The sequence below is a fragment of the Lytechinus variegatus genome, chromosome 18 (assembly GCF_018143015.1).
Source record: "Lytechinus variegatus isolate NC3 chromosome 18, Lvar_3.0, whole genome shotgun sequence".
NCBI lineage: Eukaryota > Metazoa > Echinodermata > Echinoidea > Temnopleuroida > Toxopneustidae > Lytechinus > Lytechinus variegatus.
The window spans coordinates 1997952-2016578 of NC_054757.1; the positions used below are offsets into that span (position 1 = coordinate 1997952).

The window sequence follows — 18627 nt, forward strand, 5'->3', positions numbered from 1 at the left end:
CCTCATATTGATGTAGGCCTAACTCCCCTTCTCTCTCGTTCTCTCTCTCTCTCTATCTACTGTTCTTAAGTATGCTGTTTTAATTTCACTGATTTAGTTTCGTTTCTTGTATATTTATTTGCATTACAAGTATTGATAGTTTTTCAGTATTTTTTTTCACATCTTGAGAACTTGCATTCAATATTATTCCTTCCTTTGAACCACCCATTTTAGTAGAGTAGGGGAAAAATATCTGCTCGACCTGCCATGTCGACCGGTGTTCATGGTTGGGGATGACTCGGATGAGGACCCGAATTTTGTTCTCAGTAAGCATTTTTTTTTTTCATTGTTTTTAGTTTAGGGGGTGATAAGCGTAATTATTCTCATTTTCAAGAGACCAGGCATGGTGAAAAGACCAAAATCATAAAGAGTTACGATCAAGCGAAGCGAGCGAGCAAAATAATTGAACTATTTTAAACAAAACTGAAATGTTGTGATACACTTACGATCGATATTTCAACAATCATATTTATGATATTTATCACGTTTTCTTTCCTTTCTTTTCGGGGGGGGGGGTAATCTTTAAAGGTCAAGTAGACCTCAGAAAATATTGATTTGAATCAATACAGAAAAATCAGACAAGCACAACTTGCTGAAAATTTCATCAAAATCGGATGTAAATTACGACATTTCAATTAAATGCTTATTTATTACAAAATAGTTATATGAACGAGCCAGTTACATCCAAAGGAGAGAGTCGACGATGTCACTCACTCACTATTTCTTTTGTTTTTTTATTGTTTGAATTAAACAATATTTCAATTTTTACGAATTTGACGATTATGACCTCCTTGCCTGAAGCACAAAATGTTAAAATAATGGAATTCCACGTGTTCAAGGAGGAATGAAACTTAATGTCACATGACAATGACGAGAAAATAAAAATATTTCATATTTCATGTAATAAAATACAAAAGAAATAGTGAGTGAGTGATGTCAGCATCTATATATATCTGGATAATACAGTGCGTCCCAAAATAAACGAAACCGAGATTAATCGATGATTTATCAAACTTATTCTTAATCAAATTTCATAAATGACTCATCATTTTACAGCTTAGGGTCTCCGCATTCATTTGAAGAAATCAATATAACCCATACGTCACGCATGAATACGTAAAAACAATTTAAAGAGAGGAAACTAAAAAGTCATTTGGCGAGCGATATCTGACATTCTCTTTAAAATTTACATATTCGATAAGTTCATTTCTTGCCCTTTCATATGACACCACAACCAATAAAAATGCTTCAGAAATAAGAAAGTTATGTTCGTTTGAAACAGTGCTTGCATTTTAATAATTTCATTCGATAAATTTGTTTGACTGTTGCCTTTCCTCGCACTAGACAGAGGTAACAAAAGAATTAATGCATGAATGATCAGGCGCGTAGCCAGGGGGCGGTCGCCGCCCCCCCCCCAAAAAAAAAAAAAAAAAAAAAAAAAAACGTCCCCAAAAGAAAAAAAAGAAGGGGAAAAAGGGAGGGGAAAAGGGAAAAGCGAAGGGAGGAAAGGGAAGAAGGTAGGTTTGTGCGTCTTTCTTTGTATTCTTTATTTTTTTCTCAAAAGAGAAACTCCTAATTCGCTCTTGCTCTAAATTTATATATATGATTTTTGCTTCCGCGCTGCGCGCGGTAAATGACAGTTCTTCTTTGTTTCCCTCACCCTTTCTTTAATCCTGTTTTTCCACCTCAGCTATATGTGTTTCTTGCCAGTTCAAGTTCAAATGTATACATGAGGGCAGAGCATTAGAGTAAGGTTAGGCCGAAGTGTATGAAGTTCTATCTTTTTTTTCAAATAGATCGCGCAAGTTTTGGTCGGGTCGTCTCCGGGCGGGTAAAATATTCATCAATTTCTGCCGTCACATGCATATAGGTAATTTCTCGCGCTTTTCAGCTCATTACTAATACTAAACAACCGTATTTTTTTGGGGGGGAGAACAGGTTCCTAATTTTAGAAGAGGAATAAATTCATGTCGTATTATTAATAGAAAACTACATTTTTTAAAATCAAATTCTATCAAACTTCATGTCATTTCTCTGCACATTCATCTCCTTTCCTATTTTGCGCCCTCAGTTTAAACATTTTTAATGACACTTAAGTTTCTTTATGATTCAAAATGATGCGCTTCAGGATAAGTCAAAGAAATTACACATCATCATTTTTTTTAATATAATTTCAATAAATCACAGAAGACTCAACTTTTTGCGCTGTATTTTCCTTGTATAAATAAAGTTCAATAATCTTAGAAAATCAATTGAATTAGAGCCGATGGGAATAGAGATATCTGCTATTGATGAAATGTCCTCCCTTTGAGATTTCAGAGTTTTGAATTGCACTGCGCGGGGATGAATATCTTCCTCCCGGCATATACACTTCTTCTCCTCTATTTTGCGAGTTAAAGATTTGTACTGTCGCTAAATTGTTTGTAATCAAATCATTCAATGTGACGTAGACTCGTAGAGAATACCCTTTTCTCGGGACCCTTTTCTTTCTGAAACGCTTTAGCTTCCGCGCTTCGCGCGGGGCAATTATTATTTTAATTTCCTCCATTTTGTCCCTTTTTTGTGCGTTCACAATCACTTTTTAAAACAAGGTTCAAAATCACAATATAGTCAATTGAATTGGAGCTGATATAGTCACTATAGACAAGGGAGACGGCTCCTTTCCATTTTAATTTATGAAACACCGAAAGCTTCGCGAGGGAGGGGGAAACTCCCCCTCCCTGCGCCCACCCCCTAGTGAGCGCGCTTCGCTCGCTCTGTAACATAGAGATGAATATTATTGATAATATACATCTCTATGCTCTGTAAGTGTTCGCACGCTTCGCGTGCATTTACCGCCCCCTCCAAAATGAAATCCTGACTCGCGGTTGTGGATGATCGGTAATGAAAGGAACTGGGGCCTGTTGCATAAAACTTTTTACCTGAGAAAAATATGCGAAGATTTGGAGCGGATTTCTTTCTTCTGTTTTCTCGATAAGAAGAAAATGCTATGCTTTGGAGCGACTTTCTTTGTTCTTTTTCTCAATTAATTAGACAAAATGCTATGCCTTGGAATGGCCGGAAATTTGCCGGTGTAAAAATGGGGTCCCTCGATCGGGGGGCATCCGCGGCACATACCCACTATGATTATATACTGAGTGCCCCCCCCCCCCACCGGGGTCGACACCCATGCAAATTCAAACGTTTATTGATATAAAATCCTGACATATAAGGATCATCATCAAAAACAAAGAAACATTAGAAAAAAAATAATACAACATAAACATAACATAGTGACAACGAGGTATTAAAAAAGAAAAATACAAAGAAAAAAAAAACAGAAGAAAAATACCAATCTTGGATGCATGCTGATCTGAATAATAAGCCAGTTAGAGCTCATGATAAGCAATTTTCAAATGACCTTTGTGATTTTTCATTAGGATATAAGCACTATTAAAGTTTTGGAAATCTTTTTTTGTCTGCCTTTGGCACATTATTTTGACTATTTTAATTAGGCTACTGTCAAATACCAGTGATTATGAAGACTCTTTATTACTCTTCAGCTATAAAATAAATATTTTGAGAGGAATACATGAATAATCATCAAATCGCAAATGCCTGTGTCAGTAAATTTGAAAGCCACCTTCATGGTTTATCTGAAATGACCCTATTCTGCTCGTGCGCAGTTTACAACCGTGAACAGGCTTATATAAGGAACATTTTAAGGACTTTTATGAATTTCGCCCCCCTTTTTCATTATGATGCTATTGCCTGTTCCATGATATGACCGGGGAATGTTTGGCTCCTGCCCCCCCCCCCCCCGGCCACCGACCCCTGTTACGCCCCTGTTCTCAGCCAATCAAAATCCAGGAATTTCTGGAAAGTTGGCAGATTTGACAAACGCTGAACTCGGCAATTCTCTTTTGTAACCTTCCTCCGAAATTAGCTTTTTTATTTGTCCTAGATGAGTAATCGTATAAACACAGTGCATGCATATATGCATCGCATACTAGCATAGCAGCAGAGCCAGGTGAGAAACATTTATCTGAATTCCTTAACTTACAGTTACAACTACTAGTATGGTAGATTAAGGTCTAGTTTGTTTTATTTATGATCTCATCAGATTTTACGGATTTTACTTGCTGTAAATGTATACGGGTACTGTAGTAACTGTACGTTTGTACTTAACCTTGCACTTAGGCCGATTATAGTAAACTGCTGCGCCGGCGCATCGGAAGGCGGGGCCGGGTACGGTACCGTACCGGTACTGTACTGTGCTGTATCGTACCGTATTACCGGACATCGACCGGATCGGATCAGTTCACTACCTAGTATCACATCAGTATCGGGGAGGTGCAGTGGCCGAGTGGTCTAAGGCTCCTGGCTATGCATGGAAAGACCCGGATTCGATCCCCGGCCATGCAGGCAGCTTCACCTATTTTTTTTTAATGCTGCCCGTGAGCACATGTGGTGAGCACTCATTCAATGAAGAAGGTTATGCCCGTGAGCTGAGCAAGGCATTTTGTTCAAGTTCAACTTCAATGGACATCACTTGTTCACTGCAACCATCCTGCCTGTGGGGACATTGCCCATTCTTACTTTCAAATAAAATAAAAATGCTATATGCACTCATTCAATGAACAAGGTTATGATATAACCTTGTTCTCACTTATTATATCTCCATACATGTGTGGCAAAATAAGGGTGGCAATGTTTGGCTTATTTTCTTTTTTTCTTTGGGGCAAATGCTTGATTTTTTTACACTGACAGTTTCCATTACACCTATTATTCATACAACTTGACTCTTATTCAAATTTGATTCTTTAAATTATTTTTTTCTTAATTAAAAATAGAGATCAAAAAATGAAAATTTTCTTGCCATATTACTTTCCACCAATAGAGGGCGTACCAAAAAATATGCCAAAAATTCAAGTTTTTGAGCGCTCTGGTGAATACAAAAATTATTACCAAGTTACTAATGAAAAATAAATTGCAACTGTATGGAAATTAGTAATTTTGGTCACAAAAGTGATATTTTAATGATTTTTTAAAGTGTGTGCTCTGTACAACAATGGCATACCATAGTCCTACCTGTAGATTCCCCACAGGCAGGGTGGTAGCACTTGTTCACTGCTACCACCTTTGTTTATGTACAGGTATATAGATCCTCGAGGATATACTGACAATTAATCCTGGTTTTACACACTTTCTCATGAGATCAGTGTTTACTGCAACTACTGGCATTTCTCTTTAATCAAGAATATCTTCACTCTTCCGGAATCATGATGTACTTTTTTCATGCCAAAAAATAATTGTTTTTCGTGGAGGGGTATGTGGGAAGTGCGACTCAAAGAAAACAGTAAAAAAAAATTTTTTAAAGAAAACAGTTGGTAAAAAATATCAAATCTTACCAATACCATGATACTCATAATTTTCATGATATTTGGAATGGCAAGCGCGAATTTGTCTTGATTGTATTTCCCCATTTTTAAAGCACTGAAATAAACGTGTCAAGCAATAGGATACACTACAGTCCTGGCTGCGCTAGGGCGCTGCACTTGCCCAGCAGCCATCGTCTGGTTGGGACCCAACAGGCCATAGACTAGGGTATTGTACCAAACTACAATACCTGTCTGTTTTCATTGCCAACATATTCTGCATGGCTCTCCAAATTATGTGAGAGCTGACTTTAACATAGACAGTACCACTCATCCTACGAACGAGGTTATAATATATATATATATATATATATATATATATATATATGGACAGTACCAAAGATATATTACATGTACTATATGTGCAGGATCTCTCTGCTGATCTCCGAAGCTAACTGAGGAGGTAGAAGAAGAAAGACGGAGTAAACAGAAAGAGGTGCTGAAAGTGAAAGTGAGAGTTTGGACTTTGGAATGAATCTGTTGCCATTGCATTGGAAAGAAAAGATTGATAAATACATGATGTAGGTCTGACTATTTATATGTCTATGTTATTACCACATCATTATGATCATGAAGTCCAAGTCAGATCTAGACTAAAATGACTCTGGCAATTGACCATCAGTCACCCAAACTTTATTATTATCTGGTATTATGATATGCCACTAGCTCCCAACCCAGGTGATTAATGGATACCTGGTTTGGATACAAAACCAATTATCATATGCAGAGCACTTTAGTTTGGAATCTCTTTCTGGAACGTTTTCCTCCTTTGCTAGAAAAAGTGCACAATATATTAATATTGTGTGCCGCACCTGCAAATTTGTGAGAACTGATGATCAGGGAAATAGTGCGTCTCTGAAGTGCCTAGAGAGGTTGCATTGTATTGATGCACTCTTTAAGCAGAATAAATATGGTTAATTGGAATAATTTTCTCTTCTCTGAAATTGACAGAAGATGACCTGAATTTTGACTGGGCTCCTGTCCAGGTCCAGGACTATGGCACTCCAATGTTCGGTGATGAACTCAGAGGGCGCTTCGCTGCCTGCACCCAGAGCCAACCATGCATCCTGTTGGACCGATAACAAGCTGGTTGTGTATGGTGGTAATGGACCATGCAAGAATCAGAACTGCCTTGAGGATGTATGGGTCATGGATACTGGGACTATGACATGGACAGAGGTTAAGGGTCATGGAGCATTACCAGGTGCTCGCTGTCACCATACAATGGATGTCATAGGCAACAAAGCTTGGGTCTTTGGAGGATGGACAGGTAAGATCACATTACAGGCTGGAATATCAAGGGGCTAAGCACAAATATAAACCCCCCTCAAAAAAAATAATAAAAATAAATAAGTTATGATAATGATAAAATAAGATAATAAATGATTGATAATGATAATTATCATTAATAAAGATAAATGAATGCAATAAATGAAATAAACACAAAAATGAAAAAATAAAATGAATAAAAAAGATAAATCATTCCATTATTCAATCAATCAATGAATCAAATAAAAATGTCCACACCCTGAAAATGAATGAAGTGAGCCCTTGAATTTTCAGTGTAAATTAATTGTTACAAATTTTGTCTGGTGAGCTAGAGAAGAAAATTTTCACAGATGAAAATTAAAAAAAAACATATGGATTAAATTTTGAGAAATAGGTATGGTTAGGGTTGCACCCTCTTGACATTAGTTTGGAATAATTTGAACACAATTGCTTGAAATTATTGGAGCTTTAAAGAAAAAAGTTTATTTGAATGAATAGGAAAAAATCAAACAAGAATAATGCTCAAAACTTCATCAAAATCAGATGTAAAATAATAAAGTTATGACATTTTAAATTTTCGCATATTTTTCACAAAACAGTTATATGCACAATTCAGTGATATGCGAATGAGAGAGTCGATGATGTCACTCACTCACTATTTATTTTTTTTTATTGTTTGAATGATACAATATTTCAATTTTTACGAATTTGACAAATAGGACCCTCTTTTGAACCGCAAAATGTTAAAACAATGGAATCCCACGTGTTCAGGCAGGAATGATTTTTTTTCACATGGCAATGAGGAGAAAATTAAAATATTTCATATTTCATATAATAAAATACAAAAGAAATAGTGAGTGAGAGATGTCATCGGTCCCCTCATTAACATACCGACCAAGATGTGCATATAACTGTTTTGTGAAATTAAGCAAAACTTAAAAATGTCATTACTTTCTTATTTTAGATCGGATTTGATGAAATTTTCAGCATTATGCTTGTCTGATTTATCCCTTTCTATTCAAAGCACCTTATCGTTGGGGTGGACTTGTCGTTTAAAGAAGAAATCATTAAACATGACAGTATCAAAAAGAAGAGCATTGACTATAACATGAAAAACCTTCAGTTGAAAAGAAAGAGAAGGACAGGTCAAGGACATGTCCCCAAGGATAGACAAAGGTTAATAATATGATTGAGTCACCACTACTTTCTTGTCCTTGAATTGTAATAAGTTTCAAGTCTGAAAAATATTTGTAGGATAAATTTGTATCATTCTCTGCCTATGTTAACTTTATTGTTCTGCAAAATTGCCTTTTACAGGGAAGATTGTCCCCAAGTTCTGTTGATCCCCAGAAGTGCTTCTTCACAAGTCACACCCAAATCACTCTTTAATCTTTTAGTGATTTGTGAGATATATGCTTTACAGATTTTCATTAGTAGTAGAAGTAGTAAAACAAAATATAGTGTTGAAGTAGCATTAGGCATTTGTGCAGGCATACGGTTGATACATGTAGCTGTATTGATTTGTTTGAAAGTAACCAAATAGATTTATCCTTTCTAACTCTCTTTGATGTTGAAGGAAAGAGACGCTGTAATTTTCTACACTGTCTTGACGTGGAATCAGAGACCTGGACAGACTACACCTCAAGGATGACTCACATTGATACCCACACCAGTCATGCTTCTACCGTCCTGGACGACCATACCATCCTAGTTCTGGGTCGGGGTGAGACAGGAACCCATGCAAAGTATGGATGCAACATTGACTTCCTGGACACCCGGACACTCAAATGGACCAACTATCCAGGAAGCACGATATCGCGTGCTGGCCATACCCTGAACTTCTTGCCAAGTGTCTCTACAAGCTATGCGGTTGCGTACGGTGGTCGGCAAAGACATCCTGTGGAGCATATCACAACCTGTAAGGTGAAGACACCATCTGTTTCGCCGTTTCAGTCAGGATTGCCGACTTCCGTGCTGGAAGAGGCTAAAACCGCGGACGTTCCTGCAGGACGAAGCTATCACAGTGCTACCTCCGTTGGAGGGACACTTCTCATCTATGGAGGATTCATACAAGGGAAGTCAGTGCGAGGACTTGTGGACGGTGTCAATGAAGTCTTTGTATTTGATGCAAAGAAAGGACAGTGGATGTCTCCTGCAGTCAAGGGAGACTGGCCGAAGCGTGCAGGACACACAGCGGACAGGATTGGAGAAAACAAAGTGCTACTTTTTGGAGGGGAACATTCCAATAAGCAATATAATGATTGTCATGTTATTACATGGTAGAACCAGTTTTGTACCTTGCTGTACATAGGTTTTGTATTCATTCATGAAAATGCTTCTCTTTGCTGTTGTTTAGTTTGGAATACTGTATTTTGTTTATCGGAGTAGTGTTCATCTTAAAATCTACACTGGGTCTACTTAGTCTTTTCATTCATTTTTAGATAAATGTACTATGCATTTGGATTGTTGTTTCAGTTTATTGTTCATTCTGTCGTATATAGACATATGATTTTTCTTGCATCAAAGCATATCGGGCTTTTGTATTCATATTGAATTTCAATTCAAAATCTAACATTTTATTATTCTTTCTTGTTGATTTCAGATATTTAAAGCAAGGTATCCATATATATTTCATCTTTACTTGGATAATTGTTAATGAAAAGATCATAATGGTTCCCATTCGTTTTTCAAGCATTTCTTTCAGAACAACATTTGTGACATACTCCCTGACAAACCGCCACTCAGGGGAATTTCAGTCATTGTTATTGCACTGCAAAAACGCCGTTGTTAATTTAAATCCAGCCTGGTATATATATCGGTCCACACCAGAAAGGTGTTGAAATAACACTGGTTTGGCGTTAGACTAACACCAACTTGGCATTTAGCCAACACCATTTAGTGTTAAACCGATATCAGTTTGATTCTTAATCGGTGTTGTTTCAACACCTCTCTGGTGTTGACTGATATAGATACCAGGCCGGCGGCTGAATTAACACCAGCATTTTTGCAGTGTGGATTAAGCTTCTTTTTAGCTCATCCGGCCCGAAGGGCAAGATGAGCTTATGCCGTGGCGTGGCGTCCGTCGTCTGTCGTCCGTCCACAATTTCAAAATGCTACTACTTCGCCATTTCAAGTCCGATTTCAATTCTGTTTGCTTCATATGATAGCACTAGGTGGGGCATTCAAAACTTGTACACAGAATTTTGAAATTCATTAAATATGCTAATTTATGCGCATTTTTCAAAATTCACAAAAAATGCTACTTCTTCTTTATTTGTTGACCGATTTTGATTTTTTTGCTTCCATCTGGTAGAGCTTCATGAGGTTCACTAAACTTCTACACAGAATTTTGAAATTTTGACCAGAACAATTTTTATGCTAATTTATGCGAAATTAAATTATGCATATTTTTTAAAATTCACATAAAATGCTTCTTTATTTGTTGACCGATTTTGATTTTTTTTCTTCCATCTGGTAGAGCTTCATGAGGTTCACCAATCTTGTACACAGAATTTTGAAATTTTGACTTGAACAAGTTTTATGCTAATTTATGCGAAATTAATTTATGCATATTTTTAAAATTCACATAAAATGCTTTTTCTTCTTTATTTGTTGACCGATTTTGAATTTTTGCTTCCATCTGGTAGAGCTACACAGAATTTTGAAATTTTGACCAGAACAATTTTTATGCTAATTTATGCATATTTTTAAAAATTCACATAAAATCCTTCTTTGTTTGTTGACAGACTTTGATTTCTTTTCATCCATCTGGTAGAGCTGCATGAGGTTCACCAAACTTTTACACAAAATTTTGAAATTTTGTCTGGAAAATTATTTATTCTAATTTATGCAAAATTTATTCATAAATCACAAAAAAATGTGTTTTCTTCTTCATTTGTTGATTAATTTCAATTTTGTTTGCTTTATATGATAGCTCGAGGTGGTGATACAAAATTTAAACATAGAATTTTGAAACTCATTGAATCTGCTATTTATTGATATATTTTCAAAACTCACAAAAATTACTTATTTGTTGATAGATTTTGGTTATTTTTGGTCCATCTGAGAGCTACATTAGGTTCACCAAGGTTCTACACAGAGTTAAGAAACTTTGACTAGATAATAATTAATACTTAATTCATATGAAATTTATTCATAGATCACAAAAAATGCTTCTATGTCATTTCTTCATCAATTTCTATATCCTCAATTTATGTCGCCAATATAATTCACTACAGTGTCAACTGGGCTGAAATTAAAATTGTCTTAAATTGTCTTGCGAGATGCCGGATGAGCTCCACATCATTGATGTGCTAGTTTTAATCAAAAATTATTCCTAACCAACCAACGTTATGTTGATTAGATTTCCCCTACAAATTCCAAGTTATCAGCAATTTAAACATTTTTGGGGGTGCAATTATGACTTCTATTCTTGGTGATCCACCACCAGAAATACACTAATATTGAGCCTGACAGAAATGTTTTCTTAAGTTTTAGTTTTTGTTTTTTATTCACTGCTGTACAGTTTTAAGCACCATATTTGGATATCTTGCCACATTTTGTATTCATTCCTGTAAATACAGAGTTTTATAAATGAATGATGTCATTTGATTGTAATGAATGTTTGTTTAAAATTGCAACAAGTTTGTGCTATTTTTTCATAAGAACCTACATGTATGTGGGATTTCTGTGACATTATTTAAATGTTGAAAATTAAATTCCTAAAATGCAAGGAGAATTTTGAAATTTTTTACCTCAATTGCCCCAGTCCCCTTACCAAAAGTGTTAAAGGTCTTGGAAGAGTGTCTGTCAGAGACGACCGAGAGCTAGAAAGAGACACATAGATTCAGAAACCAATAGTGGGTCAAGATTTGTAGTGAATCAGTCGCCAGGCTTAGCAGGGTAATAGGAGCGCATTGAGCACCTATCAAGGTGAATACGTGTCCTATACAAATACCTTATATTATTATCTATCAGAGATGAGAGGACAGAGAGAGAAGGAGGCATAGAGAAAGAAACCAGAAGAGTGTCAAAGTTCAAGTGTATCAGCGACAAGAGAGACTGAGAGAGAGAAATGAATACCACCCCGCCCCCACAACCCCGGCACTGAAGTGATTCAAGGTGTTGAAGCGTTTCACAGATAAGAGGAAATACCATGATCATACTTTGCATTTCTGTCTTTAACTGTCTTTACTATGCAGACACTTGGTAATAGTATTTGCATATTGCAGAGTCTGAAGTACTGAGACTAGATTTACTATGTACTGTGGCTGGCTCTACCCACAGCTCTACCAGACACAGAGCCTTTGGCGTCTATACTAGTCTTTACTCAAGACCTCTTATTGGTTACTTAAAGTGTCTAAGATGAGTCTTTTCTTGCAGACTAGTATGTCTAGGTATTGCGTAGTATTGAATTTTCTATATTTAAGGGATGGTCCACTCTAGAAATATTCATTTCTCAATAAATAGAGTAAAATTCACAGAGCTAAATGCTGAAAATTTGATCAAATCGGATAACAAAGTTATTAAATCTAAAAGATTTGCATTATTTCGGTGAAACAGTTCTAGGCATGTCTTTATGAATATTCATTAGGTGGGCAGATGAAGTCATATCCCCACTTGTTCTTTTTTAATTTTATTATATGAAATTGGGTTTATTAAAAAAATTCTACCAAGAACTAAAACAATTGGATTGGCAATTGATTAAGTGCATTAGTTACTTATTCCCGCAACTTATTTCATCATAATGGAGACGCATCATTTACACATGTATGAAAAAATGAAACATTTATGATTTCTTGTCATAATATAAGAAAAAGGAAAGTGGGGATGTGAAATCATCAGCCCACCTAATGAATATTCATGACAATGTGCATATAACTGTTTACAAAATATTGATAAACTTTAAAATTCAATGACTTTGTAATTTGTTATCTGATTTTGATAATATTTTCAGCATTTTGCTCTGTGAATTTCACTCTATTTATTAAGGTATAAATATTTTCAGCCCGGACCATCCCTTTAACCTTCAAACCCCTTGCTTCAACCAATCCACGGAAACTTGGTGGAATTACAGTCCAGGCGCCCGTTGCAGAAAGAGTTGCGTTTAAACGCAAGTCAAAAAATCAATCGCAAGTTCCAAATGCGCGCTGTTGATTGGTTGAAAATCAAGTTTCGCATGATTTTTAGAGTTGCGATCGATTGCAACTCTTTCTGCAACGGGCCCCAGAATTGCAGTTGCAATAGCCCCATCCACGGCAAGATACTGAGAGGTCAGACGCTTCTGATATACTGATCTGTAGAAATGTTGAATTACTTACAGTTTGCCATAAAAGTTAAGTTATTTGGGGGCACAGATCAGTGACTTTCTTCAGAGGTTCGTGTCATAGGCCAAGCCCATCCAACAGATAAATTTATTCAAACCAAACAAGTTATTCGTTATTACCAAACTCTGAAAATATTATCGAAGTCGGACGTAAAATAAAGTTGTGATATGAAATTCTGCTTAATTTCACAAAACAGTGCATGCACTGATAGTTGGGTCGGTATGCAAATGAGAGAACCAATAACGTCACCGTTTCTCTCATATCTTACTGAATAATATATGCATGCTTACAAGATATTTAAAATATTCCTTTTGGTCACCCGGAACATGTGGAATTTCCATTGCTGTAACAGAGGCATCATGTATGTAGGCCTCTAATTATGTAGACCAAAAGCTTCGGTCTCTGTTATGTTGGTTGTTCAGCTGAACTCCGTTGGTTATAAAATGTTAAACAACTCCTCGAAACAGACGGCTGCCAGCTGTCTACTAATTATGATACAATGAGGAAGTTCCGTAATATCTTTTGAACTCTGCAAACAAAATTGAAAAATTCCTTGAAAAAAAAGTAACAGTGAGCAGATGAATTCATCAGTTCTATTATGCATGCTGAGAAGGATGTGCTCAATGTAACCGTTTTATGAACATTAGCGAAATCGGGGTATTCCAGGATATTCTGAGCAGTCAATTCGGCGATTCAGAAATACCCGAATCAGAGATGAATATAGGTTCCGAATCCATCCAAATGAGGCCCTATTCGGGCATGATCGGTCCGAATTTATTAGGGAGAATTAGGTGTAACTTCTTCTTTCTCCTTCTCCTCCTCATTCTTCTTCTTCTTCTATCTTCTTCTATTCTTCCTCCACCCCAGTCAGTAGGCAGGTCCCAAAATGTGGATTCTTCCCTTTCATCAAAGTGATACTCATGGCTAGAGAGGTACTTCATATTTAATTAGCTGGGTGTGGACCAAAACAGCTCTTTCATTGCTGTTCTGAATATTCATCAAGATTCATGATTTTTGTATCATGTAAAGAAGAAGAATCATTCTGTCAGGTCATGTGTATGAATTTATTTTAAGATTTTTTTTCATTGGACCCGATCAAGGTGATACAGATATCTTTGAAGCTCAAAATAAAAAGTTTTGCACAATTTGCAAAAGAATACAGCGGAAGAAAATTCTGTTTTGATGCACATTTCCAGGCATGAAATTCACTTATTTATCAAATTATTTTATACAGATAAATGACAAATATAAAAGAGAAACATTTACTCTGTCCAATTGTGCAAAGATATTCAATTTTGACTTGAGGATAAATTTGGTAAATACTTGGAAAAAGAAAATCTCACGATTCACGAGATTTTGAAGGGAGGAGGATACGGTCACGAGAGAATTTGGATGAATCTGGCCTACTTTCTCATTAGTATACAGGGGCGGATCCAGCATTCACCAATATGGCGGGGCCCGAATTTTTTTCACCCATATTTTCCCCAGTCGGCCGCTCAAAGTTGATTTTTGTTTGTTCGTTGAAGGGGCAGTCCTAACAGTAAAATCTTAGCTATGCAAAGCAACATAGATAATTAAATAATAATCTCATACCTATTTAGATAGTGCGAGCGCGAAGCGCGATCTAAAATTTGTGGAAATTAATTCATTTATTTTGTCCTAAAAATTGAACATTCTGGGCATTAATGTTTGTGATCCTGAAGAAAATGCTTTATAACTATATAATTACTGCAAGCGTGAAGCGCGAGCAGGAATTTTTTATACGTTCTGGCCTAATCAAAAGGGACCTGTTAAGAATTGTTTGCAGTTAACCATGAAGACGACACATATTTCAACACTTAGCAATGCGAGCGCGAAAAGCGCGAGCTGAATTTGTTTTTACATTCCGACCTAAAAAGTGGACGTTCTATAAGCACTTTTTGTAATTATGAACAGGATAGGTATATGTCTAAACACTGCGAGCGCAAACGGAAAAAATAGAGATGTATACTTAAAACAGAGACTCACGCTATTCATGTTTTGCAAACCATGATAAGGATGAGTATCCTTCTACATTAATTATGCGAGCGCGAAGCGCGAGCAGACGTTTGATATTCTGATCTGAAACTGAATAATTTTAGCAAGCTGCGTATCTCATTCAACATAACATGCGCATGTTTTAGATTTATACCTAGACTCTGGAAATTGAAAATACATTTTTATCATGAAAATCAATAGGGCCTAATGCGAGCTGAAAATATATGATATTCCGACCTGAAAACGGTAAATTTGAGCACTAATTCAAGCGCAGCTGTGTCAGAAAATTGGGAAGTCGGGTTATGGATCGCACTTAAAAAATGATGCGAGCGCGAAGCGCGAGCTGATATTTTTAATTTCATTTTTTTTATACCTGGGACCAGGACATTCTAAGTAAATTTTGTCATCATATGAAAATGATGACTATCTTCCTATTCCTCATATTCCTTTCTGAAAAGTAATTATTAGGAATTCATGAAAGTGTTATCTGATTAATCAGCCCAATGAGAAATTTTTTGATATTAAGGCCTAAAAACTGTACTTTTTTCATTATGAATATGATGCATAGGCCCCTTAGTTTTAACAATTAATGCGAGCGCAAATCGCGAGCAAAAAGAAGTTTTGATAAACTGGCATGAAAATGGGGTTTAAAGTAGTTTGTTATAGAATTACCATAAAGGTATACATTATACTTACTAATCAAAATTCGAGTGGGCAGCGCTAGCTGATAGGTTATTCGGACAATCAAACCTGAAAAGGATATTGTGAGAACTTGATGGAATACACGAAGTCGAAGACAAACTTGACAAATCAAATAATGCGAGCGCGTGAAGACAATAAAATGGTCATTTAACAGAGCACTTTTTGAAAATTAATTTGTAAATCAAACAAAATAATGAAATCTCGATGATCGAGCTGGAATATGTTTTGTATCGACTTAAAAACTTATATCTTATGAGCTCCATATTAGCCTATTGAGCAAAATATTTACTTCATTGAAAATGCAATGTGAGCGTGAAGCGTGAGCGAAAATATAAAGCGACATGAAAGATTTGAATAAAAAACATTCCCTTCACCTTATTTTATTCACTCGTCTTCAACCTCTTTTTTTTATTCCTCTTCTCCCCCTCTCTTTTCCCTTCTTTTACTTTTTTTTATTTCTTTCCCCTTCCTTTCTTTTTTTTGCTCCGCCAATAGGGGGAGGGGCGGGCCCATCGGCCCCCTGGATCTGCCTCTGAGCATCGGGACTTGTACTTGTGGTCTGACCATGCATACTGACCTACTTTCAAGATCGTTCCGTTTTGAGATCTACAATTGCGACTTCCTCCATTTGAACCCTGGACGAGTGTCCTGCATTATAATAGTCTCCTTCCGCAGCCTCGTTAAAGGACATGGACAGGGTCTACAACTCTGCATGATCCGTGTGAAATGTAAATCTAGATTAGATATGCCTATCAGCTATAACACCAATTGCGACTTAAATGAGTATTCCACCATGAAATAAAATACTCATTTAAGTCGCAATTGGTGTTATAGCTGATAATTTTGGATTTCAATGTAATAAGTTCAACTTGCGTAATTATTTTTTTTTAGATAATACAATATGCTTATATTCACTTGTTTGGTGTTTATTAATCAGAAAAAAATAATTTTATCAAAGATGTAGAAAAATATCTCTTGTATAAAAAAAAGTTGCCGATCCCATAAGAAGCCAAACCATGTTTTTTTATCATTGTTATTATTTTATTGTTATTATCATTTCTTTTTTTTTGGGGGGGGCAGTGCAATATATAGGTGTGCTTTTTTGGCATTTTTTACATAGAATGCTGCAATTTGGTTATGCGGTGGTCCTATTCAGACCCCCCCCCCCCCCGAGATGCCAAGTTCAAAGACCAGCTATGCGTGAGATTTTCTGTGAATCTGATTGAGATCACAGACATTGTGTACAATGTATATGGGAATAGGCTGTGATAGTTGCGTGAGACAGAGATTTGAGGGGATGAACAAGAGTCCAAAATGCAAGTTGAGTCTCACGCATAATGCGTGAGACTTGGTAGCTCTGCCCCTTCCCCCTCGAGAAATAGTGAGAAATTACATTCAGTGGGTGGGTGGCGTTGAGGATCGAGGCACAAAAATATGTCTACAAAATTAGAAAAAAGTGAGCTAAAAATGTTGACTTTTTGAAGTGAAAATTTTACTTTTGTGATAGATTTTTGCACAATGTTCAACATGATATCATCTTACATCCTTTCGTTTTCCATTCTCTTTCTGTTTTTCCTTTTTTATTCCAGAAAGAGACAGCCCCCCCCCCTTGCCCAATCAGTACACCCGTGGGTGGGTTTCAATACTAAAAATCTAACGACTTACGGGTTTAAAAAGATGACTAATAAAGAAGACACCTATATGTCGCTTCTCTCCTAGAAAAATAAGGTTCCTATATGCTCTGTTCCCTCTCTGAAAAAAAAAATACATCACAGGGATATTCCCATTAATATCTGGTTGACTTATTCGATTTATTATCTCAATTGACAAATCAGTAGCGGTTGTTCATGATTGAACTTATACATGCTATAGGCCTACTAAAAAAAAGGCCTCACTCGCTTCGCTCACACAAAAAAATACCGAAATACTGTGGTGTACTGTATCCAAATCTCAGTCCGTTAAATCATGTTTTGAGTAGTAATAACCATAGAGTTAAATGGGTTTTTTTTTTTGGGGGGGGGTAATTCTATGTATGGTACTGTAATTAACCGAGGATACATATTTTTCAGAGATGCCAAGTTCAATGACCAGCTATGCGTGAGATTTTCTGTGAATCTGAGTGAGATCACAGACATTGTGTACAATGTATATGGGGATTGGCTGTGATAGTTGCGTGAGACAGAGATTTGAGGGGATGAACAAGAGTCCAAAATGCTTGAGACTTATTATACTAGAATATCAACAGTTCTGAAATCATAGACTACAGAGAGGCTCGTCGGAGGCACGGTCGATAACTTACAACACACGTGTACCGTACACAAAGCTCCGGCCAGCGAAGAAAAAATTACTGCTATAAAAAACCTGCATTGTGTTTATTTACGTTTTTCGTGTTCGCGCGTGTGGTGGAAGTTCGAACCTTACCAATTGTAGATAGTGCAGTTAGAGAGTCGAGAGTGAAGTTCATCGTTTTGCATCTTGTTTGTTGAACACCGAGATTGGAAACATTCGAACAAGACTGGAACATATAATCATCGCTGGCTCCATCAGCCCAGGCTCAGTGACACAATTCCACACAAAAAAGGAGAAAGGTGAGTGCATGCTCTCTTAATCAATCATCATCATGTCAATTGCAATCATCACCATTATTCATACTATTAATAGACTCATAGACCACGAGACCTCTAAGTCTAATCTAATTTATATCTCCTTGGTTAGCTCCATGGTTAGACCAAGGTCAAGGATCTAGCTGTCTGCAAGATAGTTCCAAATGCATGCCATTAATTGACACAAATTCACAAGGCCTAATAAAGCTTGAATTGATCATGTTGCATTGCCGGGTATTTTGTTCGAAAATTAAC

The 18627-nt window shown here is 36.5% G+C and overlaps 2 protein-coding genes across 2 annotated transcripts in view; both read left to right on the forward strand.

The window, feature by feature from the left end:
* The first annotated feature begins 4030 nt into the window (after positions 1 to 4030).
* On the forward strand, positions 4031 to 9820 carry LOC121432128 (rho GTPase-activating protein gacHH-like). Its single transcript, XM_041629983.1, has 3 exons — positions 4031 to 4048; positions 6408 to 6726; positions 8302 to 9820. The coding sequence occupies exons 2-3, from the start codon at positions 6453 to 6455 to the stop codon at positions 9006 to 9008; spliced, it is 981 nt and encodes a 326-aa protein (XP_041485917.1). The 5' UTR covers positions 4031 to 4048; positions 6408 to 6452; the 3' UTR covers positions 9009 to 9820.
* An 8319-nt stretch (positions 9821 to 18139) lies between these two features.
* LOC121431735 (long-chain-fatty-acid--CoA ligase 5-like) overlaps positions 18140 to 18627 on the forward strand; it is a 44800-nt gene continuing 44312 nt past the window's right edge. Inside the window, exon 1 of the mRNA XM_041629423.1 lies at positions 18140 to 18357. The gene's annotated coding sequence lies outside the window, so the exon portion shown is untranslated. The remainder of the gene's footprint in view (positions 18358 to 18627) is intronic.

What these genes read in the sequence shown, in the direction of transcription:
- LOC121432128 (XM_041629983.1), top strand. Translation starts at nt 6,453, where the DNA reads ATGGCACTCCAATGTTCGGTGATGAACTCAGAGGGCGCTTCGCTGCCT. An exon ending in GGTCTTTGGAGGATGGACAG is followed by an intron (nt 6,727 to 8,301) that starts GTAAGATCACAT and finishes TTGATGTTGAAG; the next exon opens with GAAAGAGACGCTGTAATTTT.